This window comes from Malania oleifera, chromosome 2 (assembly GCF_029873635.1).
Source record: "Malania oleifera isolate guangnan ecotype guangnan chromosome 2, ASM2987363v1, whole genome shotgun sequence".
NCBI lineage: Eukaryota > Viridiplantae > Streptophyta > Magnoliopsida > Santalales > Ximeniaceae > Malania > Malania oleifera.
Window position 1 is genome coordinate 36,819,175 of NC_080418.1, and position 15,280 is coordinate 36,834,454.

At 36.2% G+C, this 15,280-nt stretch overlaps 1 protein-coding gene across 5 annotated transcripts in view; it reads right to left on the reverse strand.

Annotated features, from left to right (window-relative positions):
- Positions 1–15,280, reverse strand: part of LOC131149520 (uncharacterized) — an 84,088-nt gene that overhangs the window by 12,669 nt on the left and 56,139 nt on the right. For 4 of the 5 annotated variants that reach the window (XM_058100039.1, XM_058100034.1, XM_058100035.1 and 1 more), the window contains 3 exons: positions 8,133–8,258; positions 7,345–7,415; positions 4,218–4,280 (listed from right to left, as the gene is read on the reverse strand). In XM_058100039.1, coding sequence (XP_057956022.1) covers positions 4,218–4,280; positions 7,345–7,415; positions 8,133–8,258 — 260 coding nt within the window. The remainder of the gene's footprint in view (positions 1–4,217; positions 4,281–7,344; positions 7,416–8,132; positions 8,259–15,280) is intronic. The other variant, XM_058100036.1, reaches the window with a different exon arrangement.

Here is a 15,280-nt window from a genome sequence, read left to right on the forward strand (position 1 = left end):
ATAACACCCATTATAGGAAATGAGGTAGTTTTTTAACAACCATACAATATACATGGGCAACAACACAAGAACCTAAGACCTAATGCAACCACGACTCTAATACCATGTTAGCTTACCACTTGGCCTAAAAGCTTAAGTTGTTAAACTTGAGGACTAACAATGTATATCAATCCCTAATAACACTCTTAATACATGTACTTCCATATATAGTATGGATAGAAGTCTACCAAACACATCACAAGGTTTCCTAATTACAATGAAAAAAATGTGATTTATGTTTTCAGGGGCAAATAGATGAAATTAAAATAAAGTTTTCATTGTATTAGTTTTCTTCAAGCTGCAAAAAAAAAATTAAAGAATATCCATCCAATTGTGACTATAGAAAGCCTACCAAAAAAAAAAAATAATAATAATAATAGTAATAACAATAAAAAAATGGTGGTGCAAACTAATCAAAGAAAGAGCATTTAGGTGGTCTACAACAACTTTGCAAAGTTTGCTCGAGACACATCCTATGCCTCTCCTCTTCCACTTTATGATGGTGGATAGGAACACACAAAATTTCATAGGATCCTGATCAAGTGGCCAAAAAGACGTACGAAAACCAAACATGCAATTACTTCTGTTTTATGTTGCCCAGCCTGTTCATTGTAATACATGGTGCCACTGACTGGAAATGATAACCCCCAATATTACACCAAGAAAATTTTTGTAGATCTGTCTTGCCCAATTAATGCATGAGTATTCTTTCATAATCAAGGTCTTAAACTTCGATCTCGACTCAAATTTCGTAGCTCCAAAGTACACAAATTTCGACAGAAGCTTCGATTTCAATTCGAAAAAGTAATGGAAATCAGTAGTAAAGTATGGAAGTCTTTTAAGAAACTTTAGAAACGGTTAATAGACATAATAATATAAGTTTTAGGACTAATATATTACAAGTTAAATGCATCTATGTTGTGTATGAGGTGCAAAAGTTGTAATATAATTTGTGTATTAAACATATTTGTAAGATAATGTGCATCACACATATTCAGTTAATACAAATGAAATTCCTAAATCATTTAAATATTGTCAATTATACAAATAATGATAATTTAGACATGAATGTTGAGATTAAAAATGCTGATGTAAGTTTATTTTTCATATAATTTTCAAAGCCCTTATAATAATCTTTTTGTTTCAATAAAAAAATAAATTAAATTAAGAGAGAAATTTCACTTCGCTCCTAAATCTCTCATTTGAATTCTGAGTAAATTTCGTTTTATAGTTAAAATTTCGATAAGTTTCTCTAAAATTTTGAGATTTCAATAAATTTCAAATAGTGAATCGAAATTTCAATGGAAATTATGTAAAATGTAAATCGAATACCATTTTGATTTCGAGAGTGATCGAAATCGGAAATTTCAACAGAAATTTGACAATTTTGTGGAAATTTAAGACCATGTTTACAATAACTATTTATAAAGCATTAAATATTATACCTACTGTCTTTTGATAGAATGGTTTCCCACCCAGTGAACAGAAAACACAAGTTCTTAGCTATTAGATTTTGTTTCTTTAGGAGATGAATACATATTTTCTCTCACGAGAGCTTACCAACAGCAAATCCACCAACAACAAAAAGGATTAACAAAAAAGAAGCTTGTCTTATCACTTGTATAATTTATATTAATGGTTGTATTTAACATAATCCCATATAGAAATCTAACTTTGTATTAGTTATATGAACTTTGATTGAAACATATAGGTATAACTTTTGATAACAAAACAAATTTTAATGGGAGACAAATATAAACTAAAGGAGGCCAAGAGTGCTCTATAATAAAAGAAGAAAAATGGAAAAACAAAAAAATAATGAAATGTTTCTTCTTAGGATTAGTTATTCACAAAACCCATTCTTAAAATCCCTTCCCATCGTAAATGAAACTGAACTTGAGGTTATCCAACTCTTTGACCCTTCTTGCTTAAGATCTGAAAACCTAACCATCTGATTCTGGGCCCTAATAGTCATATCGTTTGATATTGATTCTAGAAACAAACTCTGCTGCATATTCACCTGCCACTATCAACTTAGGCTTCTTCTTCTTTGTCTAGAAATAAAGAAACCCCTTCTAAATCTACTGTTACTGTCAAAGTCTCTGAGACATAGAAGCATTTTTTAACAAGGAATTACAGCCTTATATTGATTAACAAATAATTATTCAAATTTGATTCATGTCCTCAAATTTTGCCCTAGCATCGTTCACCGCCATTAACATTCTTTAGCTCCAAAAATATCTCAAACAGGCACAAACCATGCAAACTATTCACTAGTGGAAAACTCTCATCTCCATTCCTTCTAAGAATTTTTCTTGCTCACAATTTGGACACCTAATTCGTTCCTTAAAAAACTGATGCAATTCAGGTGGCCCTGATTGAGTTTGCGCCCAAGTCTGGCAACCTCCTTAGCACAAATAACTTGAAATTTTTTTAACAAAAAAGAATCACAATCACCATTCTGTTCAGCTCCTTGTTGATAACATCCATGACTCAACAAAGGCAGCGGTTGAATCCTCTCATTTCAGAGATCTGATTAGCCACGCCCATCAATGAAGCTACCCTTTTGCTGTAAAGGACTCCACCAACATGATTCAGTGCTGCAACCCTCTGATTCTTCTCTTATCCATTAAGAATCCCTTTATTGTTCCTGTGTTGCCAAATTTCTGTTCTTGTAGAATCATCCCGCGGAACTACCTTACCGCAAAATATCATATCTTGCTGGCAACCCAGAACATTGAATCTCATTCAATCATCAAACATCCTGCCACCTTCTTTAGCATCTTTAACAATCCATCTCACTGAAATCTTGTGATTCTCCAAATTCAGTAGTTGATCCGTAAACAAAAGCAATATTGGTGTCATGTGCTTCAGTTACTTTAACCATATTACCCCAACCTAGACAACCCTGTGAGATACCAGCCTCCCCTGTGCAGTACCACCCTTGCAGGCTTTGACTGCTCCATGGACTTCAAACAGCTTCGCCGGATTTCACCACTGATTAGGCTGTATCAGGGATTAGGTGGGCCTTAACATTATTAACTGACCTAGGTGTCTTCACTTATTAACAGCTCAAGATCCACATACTTTAAAATACTACCCAGAGGCCAAATCCAATACCATGTTAACATTCAAGAGCTCATTTAAGATGATCCTTGCCCCAAAGCGACAAACATTATCCCCTTCCTTCTTCCATGTACCAGGAAACTCTAGCAACTTATGCTACCTGCTGCAACTTTTTCATCGACAAAAACAACTCCACACTTCCAGCTACAGCGACACCCAGAGATGGAACTTTACGGGGATCAAAGCACTCCATGTTCAGTTCACATCTTCAAAACCAGCTTTCTGACAATCAGTTTCTGCAACTCTGCAACAGATCACAGCCTGCATCACCAAGAATCCCCCCCTTCAGATCCCCATTGGATGTAATACAAGTGAACTTTCCCATGAATTTAGCCCCACCTCAACAAACTCAATCATTCCAAAAGATTTAACAGCCATCCAATCACGAGATCTGCCGAAATTCCTTCAAACTAAGCAATATAGCCTACAGAACAGTGAACATGCCAATACAGATCCATCCTGCTGCTGTTAACAGAACCGTGAACTATTTTTTTCATTTTAGATATCTTTCCCAACAAACAAACAGAACCCCTCCTACTCTAGTCCAAGATCAAATATCTTCCCTTACATCTAGTTTGCAAAGATTGCTCCCCGCCATGTCTTTTCAGTAGTGAGAATTCCATGAAAGAATGAGACCACACATCAGAGAACAAAAGGGAGAAGAGAAGAAGAGAAGAGGGGCGAGAGGGGTATGGCGGTACATTCTTTTTAAAGCACTAAAGAGATTTGTATCACACATCCCCTTCACCAAAAAAAAAAAGGTATATATTATGTTTTCTCATATTGCTGAAGAAATAGTTATGCATTGGAATATAAAGAGAAGAAATGGCTTCAATCAATTTTATTTTTATTACCAAAGAGAAGCAGCTTAAAGGAAAATAATGACCATGCAGAAAATATGGTAAGAAACCAAAGCAGTTACAGAACCACATAATGTTTCAGAAGCTGGCATGCATCCAAAACATTAATGGCATACATCCAACTGCAGTTCTCAAACATGCCTGCCAGAAAATGGTAAATGAAAGTAAAAAGATACTCCCAGAGAAACATACCCATTATGCTCTAGTCCAAGTTCTCTTAGTTCCCATTTAGCATTAGCTATCCTATCAACATACCTGAAAAAGCACTTCCCCCATAAAAACTACAGACAATGCATTAAATTGAAATGAGAATATAAGTCGATCAACTTTTCAAGTGTACTAGAAAACCCAAATAACAAAGTTTCTTATATGTTCTAAGAGGCAATTATACACACACACACACATAATGCATGCTGTTACTGCCACAACCCACATATCAACTGGTAGCAGGAAATAAAGGACAAAATAGGAGCTCAGACCAAATATGTACACCAAGCTGCTTCTAAACAAAATCACCTTAAATGTGACCCTAAAAATGAAGCTTCGAGGCCTCGAAGGGGAAAATTTAAAATAAGCGTGCGCGCGTGTGCATTATGCATGTGATTACTACTTCGAACCATTTCTTAGCTGTAAAAGAAAATGAAGAGCAAATAAAGAATTATGACCAAATAAGCATCCCAAGGAGCATCCAAATTTCTATTTAACCTTCTACACTACAAGATTCATGCCTATGCACCCTCCAAGGTTTTATTCTTCTTGTCAAGGAAAAAAAAAGGCAGAAAAGAAAAGAAACTCTTGAATGCACAAGTGAATGCATTTTTCAGCCTCAAATAAGGACAAGCAAATAAACATGAAGTGCCAACTAGGGAAGTACAAAACTTACCGAAAAATCAAAAACTGGCCTGAAACCAGACCAAAATAAGTCTAGGTTTCAGTTTCAGTTCTTAAAAATAGAAAATTTTTGTTTCCGTTTCGGTTTCTGTTTTGGTTTTGACCCCAAAACCAAACTGGAAAACGAAAAACCTAAATATCTATAATAAGTTAATATATATTAATTCTGTCATGTAATATAATGACAAGAGGTTTAACTAATATTTATATATTTATTAATAGGTTATTTTACTGATAATTTCCCTTTTATACAAAATTATTACATTTTCATTTTCTCAGCTTACCTTCAAATTTTAATCCAAGTAGAAGAACAAGTGAAAGAGGGAATTGGTGAGGTTTAAATAAACTGGAGAAGCTCTGCTCCCTCATGAATATTTGATTTGGGACAAGGAGTAGGAGATCACTCACCGCTCAAATCATTGCTTCCCCATCCATTCTAGCCCCACATTGGATATGCTAGAGATGTTCAGCCTCTCCCACCTTATTAATAAAGGCAGCCCCATCAGCTTGTCCATCAACCTAGCAGGGCTTGCATGCAGTGCGCCTGGCCCATGTTAGGCTCCTAACACTCAGGTGGAGTCCTTGAAGTTTAAACTCTTCTAACTTTGGATGCCAGGAAATTTGATAGGCTGTCACAGTAATCAGTTTATTATCTGAACTGAACCATAGAACCCCAAATTTCAGAAATTGCAGAAATACCCCTAGAATCCATATATAGCAACGCTTGATATAAGCAGAAAATTAAATAAAGACTGCTGATTGCTTCAACACGAAACAAACAGTTTTAAAATATACTTATTTCAATGAATTTAGGGCCGGCTTCTTTGATGCTTTGGTTGATTAGAGGAAGGTTGCACACCTACATCTCTGCTCCATTGGCAGCAACAAAGGCACTAATTCTGTCCAAGGCAATGGTTGAAGCTCTGGTGATGGCTCACAGCCTCAAAGTGACAAGTGAGTGCAGACCGAGATCATCAATGGTGGATGATGTAGGTTAAGGAGTTGTTGGTGGATGAGACACAAGGACCTTTGATCTAGATTTAGCAGCGATCACCAGGTTAATTGCTTAAAAAGACAACAAAATTTTCCATCCTTACAAACAATGGCAGGGCCCACCATAGAGATAGACTGAGATGAGCTTCTGTTAGGCAACAACAAAGGCTTCGATTGTGTCAAAGATTTGATGTCCTTGTTGGTTCACTTGGGGTTGAAGGGTCTGGTGCTGCATGATTTTTCATAATATTCCCACACCTGATTGAAAGTGGAGGGGTGATAGGTCAATGTTGAATGGTGGTGATGGTGGTGGGGGTCGTGGAGATAGTAGCAGATGTAAGTTAATTTGAGTTCAAATCGCAAACCCTTTAGAAGTTCACAGACAACCCCCATCAAACACTAACAACTGCAGTGACTTGAGTTAAAGTAACAACCCTACCAAATAACAGGGTCAGATTAGAGTCCGCTCTAATAATACTTGATGCATGACTGAAGTCCAACAACATTAATTCTTGATTCCAATCTCCTAAAATTAATTCAGGGGGGCCTATTTATAGGCTAACAATGCTTGGAAGATAAACAAACTAATTTAAGAAACTTAGATAAACTAAAATACTAGTTTTCAAAAAAAAACTAAAGTACTTGTTCCTCAAATAATAATGCCCTAAAATTTTTGTAACATTCAAGAATCTTGAGGATATGACACTAATAAAATTCCCCTAAATAAAACAAATGAAAACAGAATGAAATTAGGAAAGTAAAAATGGCTCTTTTTCTTGTGTATTGCATTCGGTTGGATCTATTCTAGAAATGCTTGGAAGATAAACAAACTAATTTAAGAAACTTAGATAAACTAAAATACTAGTTTTAAAATTTTAAAAAAAAAAACTAAAATACTTGTTCCTCAAATAATAATGCCCCAAAATCTTTCTTCCCAAATTATAACATCCAAGAATCTTGAGGATATGACACTAATAAAACTCCCCTAAAAAAAACAAATGAAAACAGAATGAAATTAGGAAATTAAAAATGGCTATTTTTCTTTTCTTGTGTATTGCATTCCGTTGGATCTATTCTAGAAAGCAGCAGCAGTCATATTTGATCACTACATCATCATGCCAAATACATGTCAAACATGCACATTACATGTCCATATGGCATTAGGAATTGTTACTTCAAAAGAGCACTCAAAATTCACAAGTGGCTTTCTAGGATGGCAATTAATCCCATGGAGATACAATGTGGGCAGTTCCAATATTACTTACAGCTCAAAGCTTAAAATCTCAAGAAACCATACAGAAATCATTCAGCAATTCAAGCAACTTTTATGAAACTTGACCACAAATGGCAATAAAATATGACTTATAATACTATACATGTAGCAACAAACTTGAACATCTAACACCCATATCAATTAAATTAAGTTTTTCTTTACCCATTAATGTGGAGAAGTAATCTCCCAGTGGTCTTATGAATTTGCTCGATAAGATCCGGTACAGCATCCACCTGGTATCAACCATATCTTTGTATGATCATCTCATCCAAATGAAGCAAATTTGAATAACATATAGGATGTATAAACACTTCATAGGAGAAAATCAAACTAGTAGATAGCACAATAATAAAATATAAATAAATAAATAAAAGATAAGAAACCAACAAATCCCATTAAAAAGGCAGTTGCAACAAGACTTTCTGATTCAGATATTTATTGTAAATATTTTACTAAACTAATCCAAAGAAAAAAAAAAGTACTAAATTTATGGTAGGAAAATTTATGAACAATGAGCAATTATGTATGACCAAATTCCAATAATGGACACGATTAATTAAATAAATTGAAACAATAAAGTATCTCCAATCTTTCATTCAAGACACAACAGACAGCCTAGACACTCCAAGATCCAATAATAAATTGCTTCAAGTAAGGAAACATTATATAACAATTTATACAATCAGAATCACACTATCCTAAGAACAGAATCACATTTTTTTTTCTTTACAACAGAAGAATGACATACTTATCTACTTCAATCAAAACATAACTATTTATATAATCCAATAATTTGCTGCAATATCTCACTTGACCAAAATTTCATCGAATTTTTGATTGCCATGTCAAGTTAAACTGAAACCCTGCCCTAAACTTCTTTCCATATCACAATCCAGCAAGAGAAATCTTACGAACTTCAAAAAGTTCAATAGTAGTACCAAAAAACTCACCAAGTTCCTGTAGAAATCTTCAACTATAGCAACACTGTTCTGCAGAAGCATTGATTGTAGATGAGCTTTGGATCTATGCAATATTCGAGCAACAAGAAATATAGTGTCAGCTCCCGCACATCTTTCCTGCAGCATCAAGGTAATACTATTTTTACATAAACCAACCTGACAGTTAGAATCATTGCAACTACTACTGGGGAAAACGAGCACTTCTTCATTAGTGAGAAGCCAATACGCATTCAATATGATAAAAAGATCTAAAAACTCTGGTAATATGTGTGTGTTGCACACATTTCATCCACCATGGTGGCAGACCATGTCTACATGTAATAGAATTCAACTATTTCACATGATATAACTAAGCTGATTCCCAGAGTCATCTGAAACTAAGGAGTAGCCAGCTATTCTAGATCTGTAGATTATTTTTTTTATAGAAAAAGAAGAAATTCATTTATAGAGAAGAAGAAAAAACAAAAAGGACGAGAAATCTTTAAATTAAAAAAGAGAAGCAAACACCAGAAACTATTTCATGCAGAAAAAAAAAAAATAAGCTAAAAGGGTCAACCAATCCCGCTGAATATCAAAGAAGGCCGTACAACCAAAAGATCCAGTAGTGAATACCCACAATGATGCCAAAAAATAATTAACACCCAAGTACGATGGATGAAGCACGATCACAAAAAATACAATCATTCTCTCCAACTAGATAACCCAAATAGCAGCAAAGACAGAACACTGGCACAAAATCTTCACTCTTCTGTTTCCAAAACCAACAAAAACAACCAATGAAAAATCCTCCAAAGACTGAGAATAAATCCAACAATCACCCAACAAACAAAAAAGGTTACCCCAAAAACACCAAACCACAGATCAATGAAGAAATAAATGTGCATGATCCACACAATTTGAAAAATGCATCAGGCGAAAGGGAAGCATGTGGTCAACAAATCTGCAACTGATTGTTGGTGTTTGTTAGAAGAAAATAGATCATTTTAGTAATTTCATGATGCGAGTGGCGTATTCTTGTCTTCGATCTTTTATTTTTTATTTTAATATATAAGAGGGCAGATGGAGCTGTATGTAAGTCTCCAGGAAGCTGCCACAAAATTTCTCTCCTTCAATCCTCTTCTTCTCTTCTCCATCTCTAATTTTAGAACATGGCACAAAAACAGTGACATCCTGTAAATCTGACTTATCTGAGTTGATTTTAGACTCTGTTTTTCTTTTCGCACACACTGTTTTTCTCTTTTTTTCCATTTCTTTCCCTAAACAGTTTGAGAAAATTTGATTGGTTGTTTTTAGAGTCATTTAGGGACACTTCCTCTCCGTTACGTCATGCACCATCCTTGGTTGTTTGCTGTCTGTGCTCGTGGTAGTATGCTGACATGAAGTCAGTCACATATTAGTTCAGTTACACCACTGTTGTTCTGATGTTCCACTGGCTGGTTGTGGATGATGTTGTTTTGATTATGTGTTTGTTTGCGATTAATTGATTGCTGTCTTGCATCAGTTTCAAATTGGTTTTGATTGGTTTTCAATCACTGCTTCCTGTCCTTCTCTGCACTGGCTTCTAGTTGCTTCAGGTCATAATTACTGTAGCTGCTGACACTCTGTGGTGCTTTGTTGTGGTCTATCCCTGTTCCATGTGATCAAGTAATTCCTCCTGGAATATTGTAACTTAATTCTGTGCTCATAGCTGCCTCTCGAAGTTCTGGACCTTTTAAGGTCTGAAGTGTTGTCCTGTGCTAGTTTGTGCTGCCTGATTCGGCATTGTCACTGTGTCATTCATTCCCGATATATTCTGTACTGATTGTAATGTATTTTGGGTGGCTCTGATGGTCCCTACAGAGAGAGCTTCTCTTAATACTGTTACCGTATAAATCACAGACATGAAATTGTTTGAATCTTCTAACTACTTCTTGTCATCTCAGGCAGTGTGTGTATATTAATGCAAAAAGGGAAGTCAACATATCTGATGCATTCTCCTCCATCTCCAGACTCCAAGGTTTATGAAGTTTGGATGAAAAAGAATGACATAATGTTTTTGTGGTTGTGGAATGGCACAGAAACATGAATTGCTGCAAATTTGATGTTTCATAAAACAACAAGGCAGTATGGGATGATCTTCGTGAAAGCTTCTCATTAGATAAAAATCATACTCATGCTTTTAATGAAGTTTTACAAATACCAAGAAGGTAGATCCATAATGATTATAGCATTCTAAGAGGTGTTTGGTTCACAGCATCATGAATTCCTGAGAATCACACTCCTACGGATGGATGCCTGCCTCATAGAAATATTTGGTTTGGTTTGTGTCGAAAGATTCAAGGAATGTACACAGGATTTCCATGTCAATGTTTGCTTCAGCAAAGAAATGACCATATAGCCTTCATATGTAAAAATATTGTTGAGTAATTGGGTAAAATGGAAGACCTAAACTCAATGATAGGTCTCTCCCTCTATTAATAAAATAAGTACACTAGGAATGACCACAATACCCTTACTAAGTCACACTTATTACTAACAAAACTCTAACACAATAATAATGCTGAAAGACTAAATAACCATTAACACTCCCCCTCAAGCTAGAGCATATATATCATATGCACCCAGCTTGTTACAAATGAATTTCACACGAGCACCTCCCAAGGCTGTAGTGAACAAATCAGCAAGCTGAAACTCAGGCATCACATGAGTGGTCCTAATGAGCTTCTATTCAAGTTTCTCTTGAATAAAGTGACAATCAACTTCAATGTGCTTTGTCCGCTCATAGAAGACAGGGTTGGAGGCAATATGAATAGCAACTCGATTATCATACATCAACTCCATAGGCTGAGAATGTGGAAAACCTAGTTCTTTCAACATGTTCTTCAGCCAAACAAGTTCACACGCAGTGTGCGCCATAGCCCTATACTCTGACTCAACACTCAACCTGGTAACCACAATTTGTTTCTTACTTTTCCAAGACACCAAATTACCACCAACAAAAATAAAGTACCCGGTTGTGGATCTTCAATCCGAGGGTGATCCGGCCCAATCGGCATCTGTATATCCCTGAATATGTGTATGACCCCGAACCTGATATAAGAAACCTCTCCCTGGTGCACCTTTGAGATATCTCAAAATGCGAATTGCTACATCCTAGTGACTTGTTCTTGGGGAATCGAGAAATTGACTCACAACACTTGTTGCGAAGGATATATCTGGTCAAGTGACTGTGAGATAATTCAACTTTCCAACAAGCCTCCGATACTGACTTGGGTAACGCAAAAAATCACCCATATCTAGCATTAGCTTACTATTGGGATCCATGAGTGTATCTACAGGTTCAAATCCCAACAGCCCCATCTCATCTAAAAGATCAAGAACATACTTCCTCTGTGACACGACAGTTCCCGTACGATATCCTGATACTTCTATACTCAAGAAGCACTTCAATGGTCCCAAGCCTTTGGCCGGAAACTTACTCTGTAGAAAAAGCCTTAGGTACTGGATGCCATGATCATCATCACCAATGATCACAATGTCATCCACATATACAATAAGCAAAATACTGCCCAATGGAGTATGACGATAAAATATAGAGTGATCTACTGCACACCAATGAAGGCCAAACTCAAGTACTACAACACTAAAACGGCCAAACCATGCTCTTAGAAATAGTTTTAATCCATACAATGACTTCTTGAGCCAACATACTAAGTCTGACTCCCCCTGAGCAACAAACCTAGAGGGTTGCTCCATATATACCCCCTTATGAAGATCACCATGTAAGAAAGCATTCTTCACATCTAACTGATGTAGAGGCCAATGACAAGTGGTGACTAAAGATATAAACAAACGTAATGAGGCAAGTATGGCAACCAGGGAGAATGTGTCTGAATAATCCAAACCATGCACCTAAGTATACCCTTTAGCACAAGGCGGGCCTTCAAAGGAGCCACATAACCATCAGAATTGACTTTCACATTGTTCACCCAGCGACAACCAACCACAGACTTATCATGAGGAAGAGGAACCAAATCCCAAGTATCATTATCATGCAATGCACACATCTCTTCAACCATTGTCATCCTCCACCTAGAATGGGATAAGGCTTCAAAATTAGATCTTGGAAAAGCAACAAAAGACAGAGTACTAACAAAACAGCAATAAAAGGGTGACAAGAAATCATAACAAACAAAATTGGAGATCGGATGTTGGGCACAAGTGCATTTACTTTTTCAAACAGCTATTGGAGGATCAAAATCACGAGAAATAAGATCATCCGACAATGGAAATAAAGGCACAGTCGAAGAAGCTAGAGGGGGCACTTCCCACTTGAGTCACCATGTGTATACCTACAAATTGGGATGATTCAAGTGACGAGAAGGACTCAAACTAGATGAAGATGTAGAAGGATTGGGCACAGATACTAGATTTGGATCTGGAAGACAAGGGAGAGGAAGGGACTCATCAAGGTTAATAGAACTCAAAGAATCATAGTAGTATCGTCAAAAAAGGTGACATCAACAGAGACAAAGAATCAATATAAAGTAGGATTATAACATTGATATCCCTTTTGAGTATAGGAATAGCCCAGAAAAATACATTTGATAGCACAAGGATCCAACTTATCCATTCTTAGAGATAAATGATGGGCAAAGGACACAGCCAAATACACAAGGAAGGGAGAACAAAGGAGCCTTAGGAAAGATAATTGAATATGGGATTTTACCACCAAGGATAGAGGATAGCATTTTATTGATAAGCGTGCAAGCTATGAGCACAGCATCAATCCAAAAAACTTTGGGGACATTCATTTAATACAATAGGGTACGAGTGAATTCAAGAATATTTCTGTTTTTCTGCTTTGCAACTCCATTTTGTTGTGGAGTGTGGGCACAAGAGGACTAATGGATCGTACTAGAGTTAGATATATAAGTACATAATTGGGTACTGAAGTACTCTTTAGCATTATCATTATGAAGTATCCCGATTGGCATATCAAATTGAGTCTTTATTTGGGAACAGAAAGCACAAAAGATATCAAACAACTCGCAACAATCTTTCATTACATATAACGAAGTCATCCTAGAGTAGTCATCAACAAATGTAACAATATACTGAAACCCCAACTTTGATGTCACACGACTAGGACCCCAAATATCATTATGGACAAGCATGAAAGAAAGGAGCATATAGACTTGTTTTTCACTCCTAATCCAAAGAAAATGTTTCAAGCTAGGAAAGAAGGGAAGATAAAGCAAACATCAATAAATGAGGCATGCAAGAAAGAATTAAGACAAAAGGCAATGGCAGATTTTGCTAGGTGGATTATGATGCTGGAATACCATTTAATGTTGTACACTTGGACAGCTTTGCAATGGCACTTGAATCGATTGGGCAATATGGTCTGGAGTAAAGTCGCTTAGCTATCATGAACTGTTAGTTCCTTTCCTAAAGCAGAAAGTTAATCGAACAAAAGAGTTGATGGAGGTCCATAAGGAGGAATGGGCAAAATATGGGTGCTCGATTATGTCTGATGGTTGGAGAGATTTGGTTGCTAATAAGGACATAATAAACTTCTTAGTGAACTCTCCAAGAGGATCAGTGTTCATCAAGTCTATTGATGCTTCTAATATTGTCAAGAATGCAGATAGAATGTACAAATTATTTGATGAGATGGTGGAGGAAATTAGAGAGTCAAATGTGCCTCAAATAGTAACTGATAATGCTTCAAACTATGTTGCAATAGGTAAGAACTTATTTCTAGAACTACATTCTATAGTATATGTATTTTTTATTTTAATATTTTAATGGCTTCACTCCTTGATTTTTGAACAAGGAGATTGTTGGAAGCAAAGAGGCCACATTTATATTGGACACTGTGTGCTACCCATTGCCTCGATTTAATATTGGAAGATATTGGGAAGATGCTTTCAATTCATGCAACTTTGAAAAGAGCAATATTTTTAAATGGTTATATTTATAATCGTGTGGTGTGGTGAACTTGATGAGACAATTCACTGGAGGAAACGAGTTACTAAAGCCTACAATTACAAGATTTGCAACTACCTTCATCACTTTTCGCTCGACCCACCTTCAAAAGAACAACTTGAGGAAGATGTTTACTTCTGAAAATTGGAATACTACTAAATGGGCAAAGGAGGCAGCTGGCAAAAGAGCAGCTAGTATTGTTTTGATGCCTACCTTTTGCAGTACCATTGTCTATGCTCTAAAATTGATAGGCCCACTTGTCCGTGTACTCCGTTTTGTTGATGGGGGGAAGTAACTTGCCATGGGATATATTTATGAAGCAATGGAGGGCTAAGGAAGCCATAGCTAAGGATTCGGTGAGAGAAGATAAATTCAAGGAGGCATTTGAAATTATTGATACGAAGTGGGGATGCCAACTCCATCAACCTTTGCATGCAGTTGCACACTACTTGAACCCAGAATATTTCAATTCAAAGATCCATAATTAGCAAGATGAAGAAATCATGGCAGGTTTGTACAAATGTATTGCAAGGTTGGTGCCAACCCTTGAAGTACAAGATAAAGTTTTACATGAGTTGGAAAATTACACTAGCGCTAGTGGCCTCTTTGGAATTGATCTGGCAGTGAGACAATGGAAGATAAAAGCACCAAGTAAAGAGGTATTTTTACTACCTCTTTCTATCTAAAATTATTTTTGCTATTTAGTTAGTAGGTATTCATTTAAAATTTATTTTATAATAGTGCAGATATCATTTGGATCATCGGCTCCAAACTCGCAAAAGTTTTCTGTGAAAATCCTTAGCCTCACGTGTAGTGCTATCGGCTGCAAAAGAAATTGGAGCATATTCCAACATGTAAGTCATTAGGATATTGTGAATTAAAGAACATGAGCTACCAATCTACTGCTTTTTAGAATCATTATTTACCATAGTACTTTAAACTTCTTGCAGCTTCATAGAGAAAGGAGAAATAGGCTAGCCCAGCAACGCTTGAATGATTTGATAATTGTGAAATATAATCGAACTTTGTGGCTATCGCGACATTCCCGGACACGAACTTAGGACGACTCAAAAATGAAAATGAAGAAGCTGTGTGGATTTTGAAAATGTGATTTTCGTGGAAAGCAAGGTGTATGGAGTCACCACTAACCTTTTGAAGTGTGGTTAGAA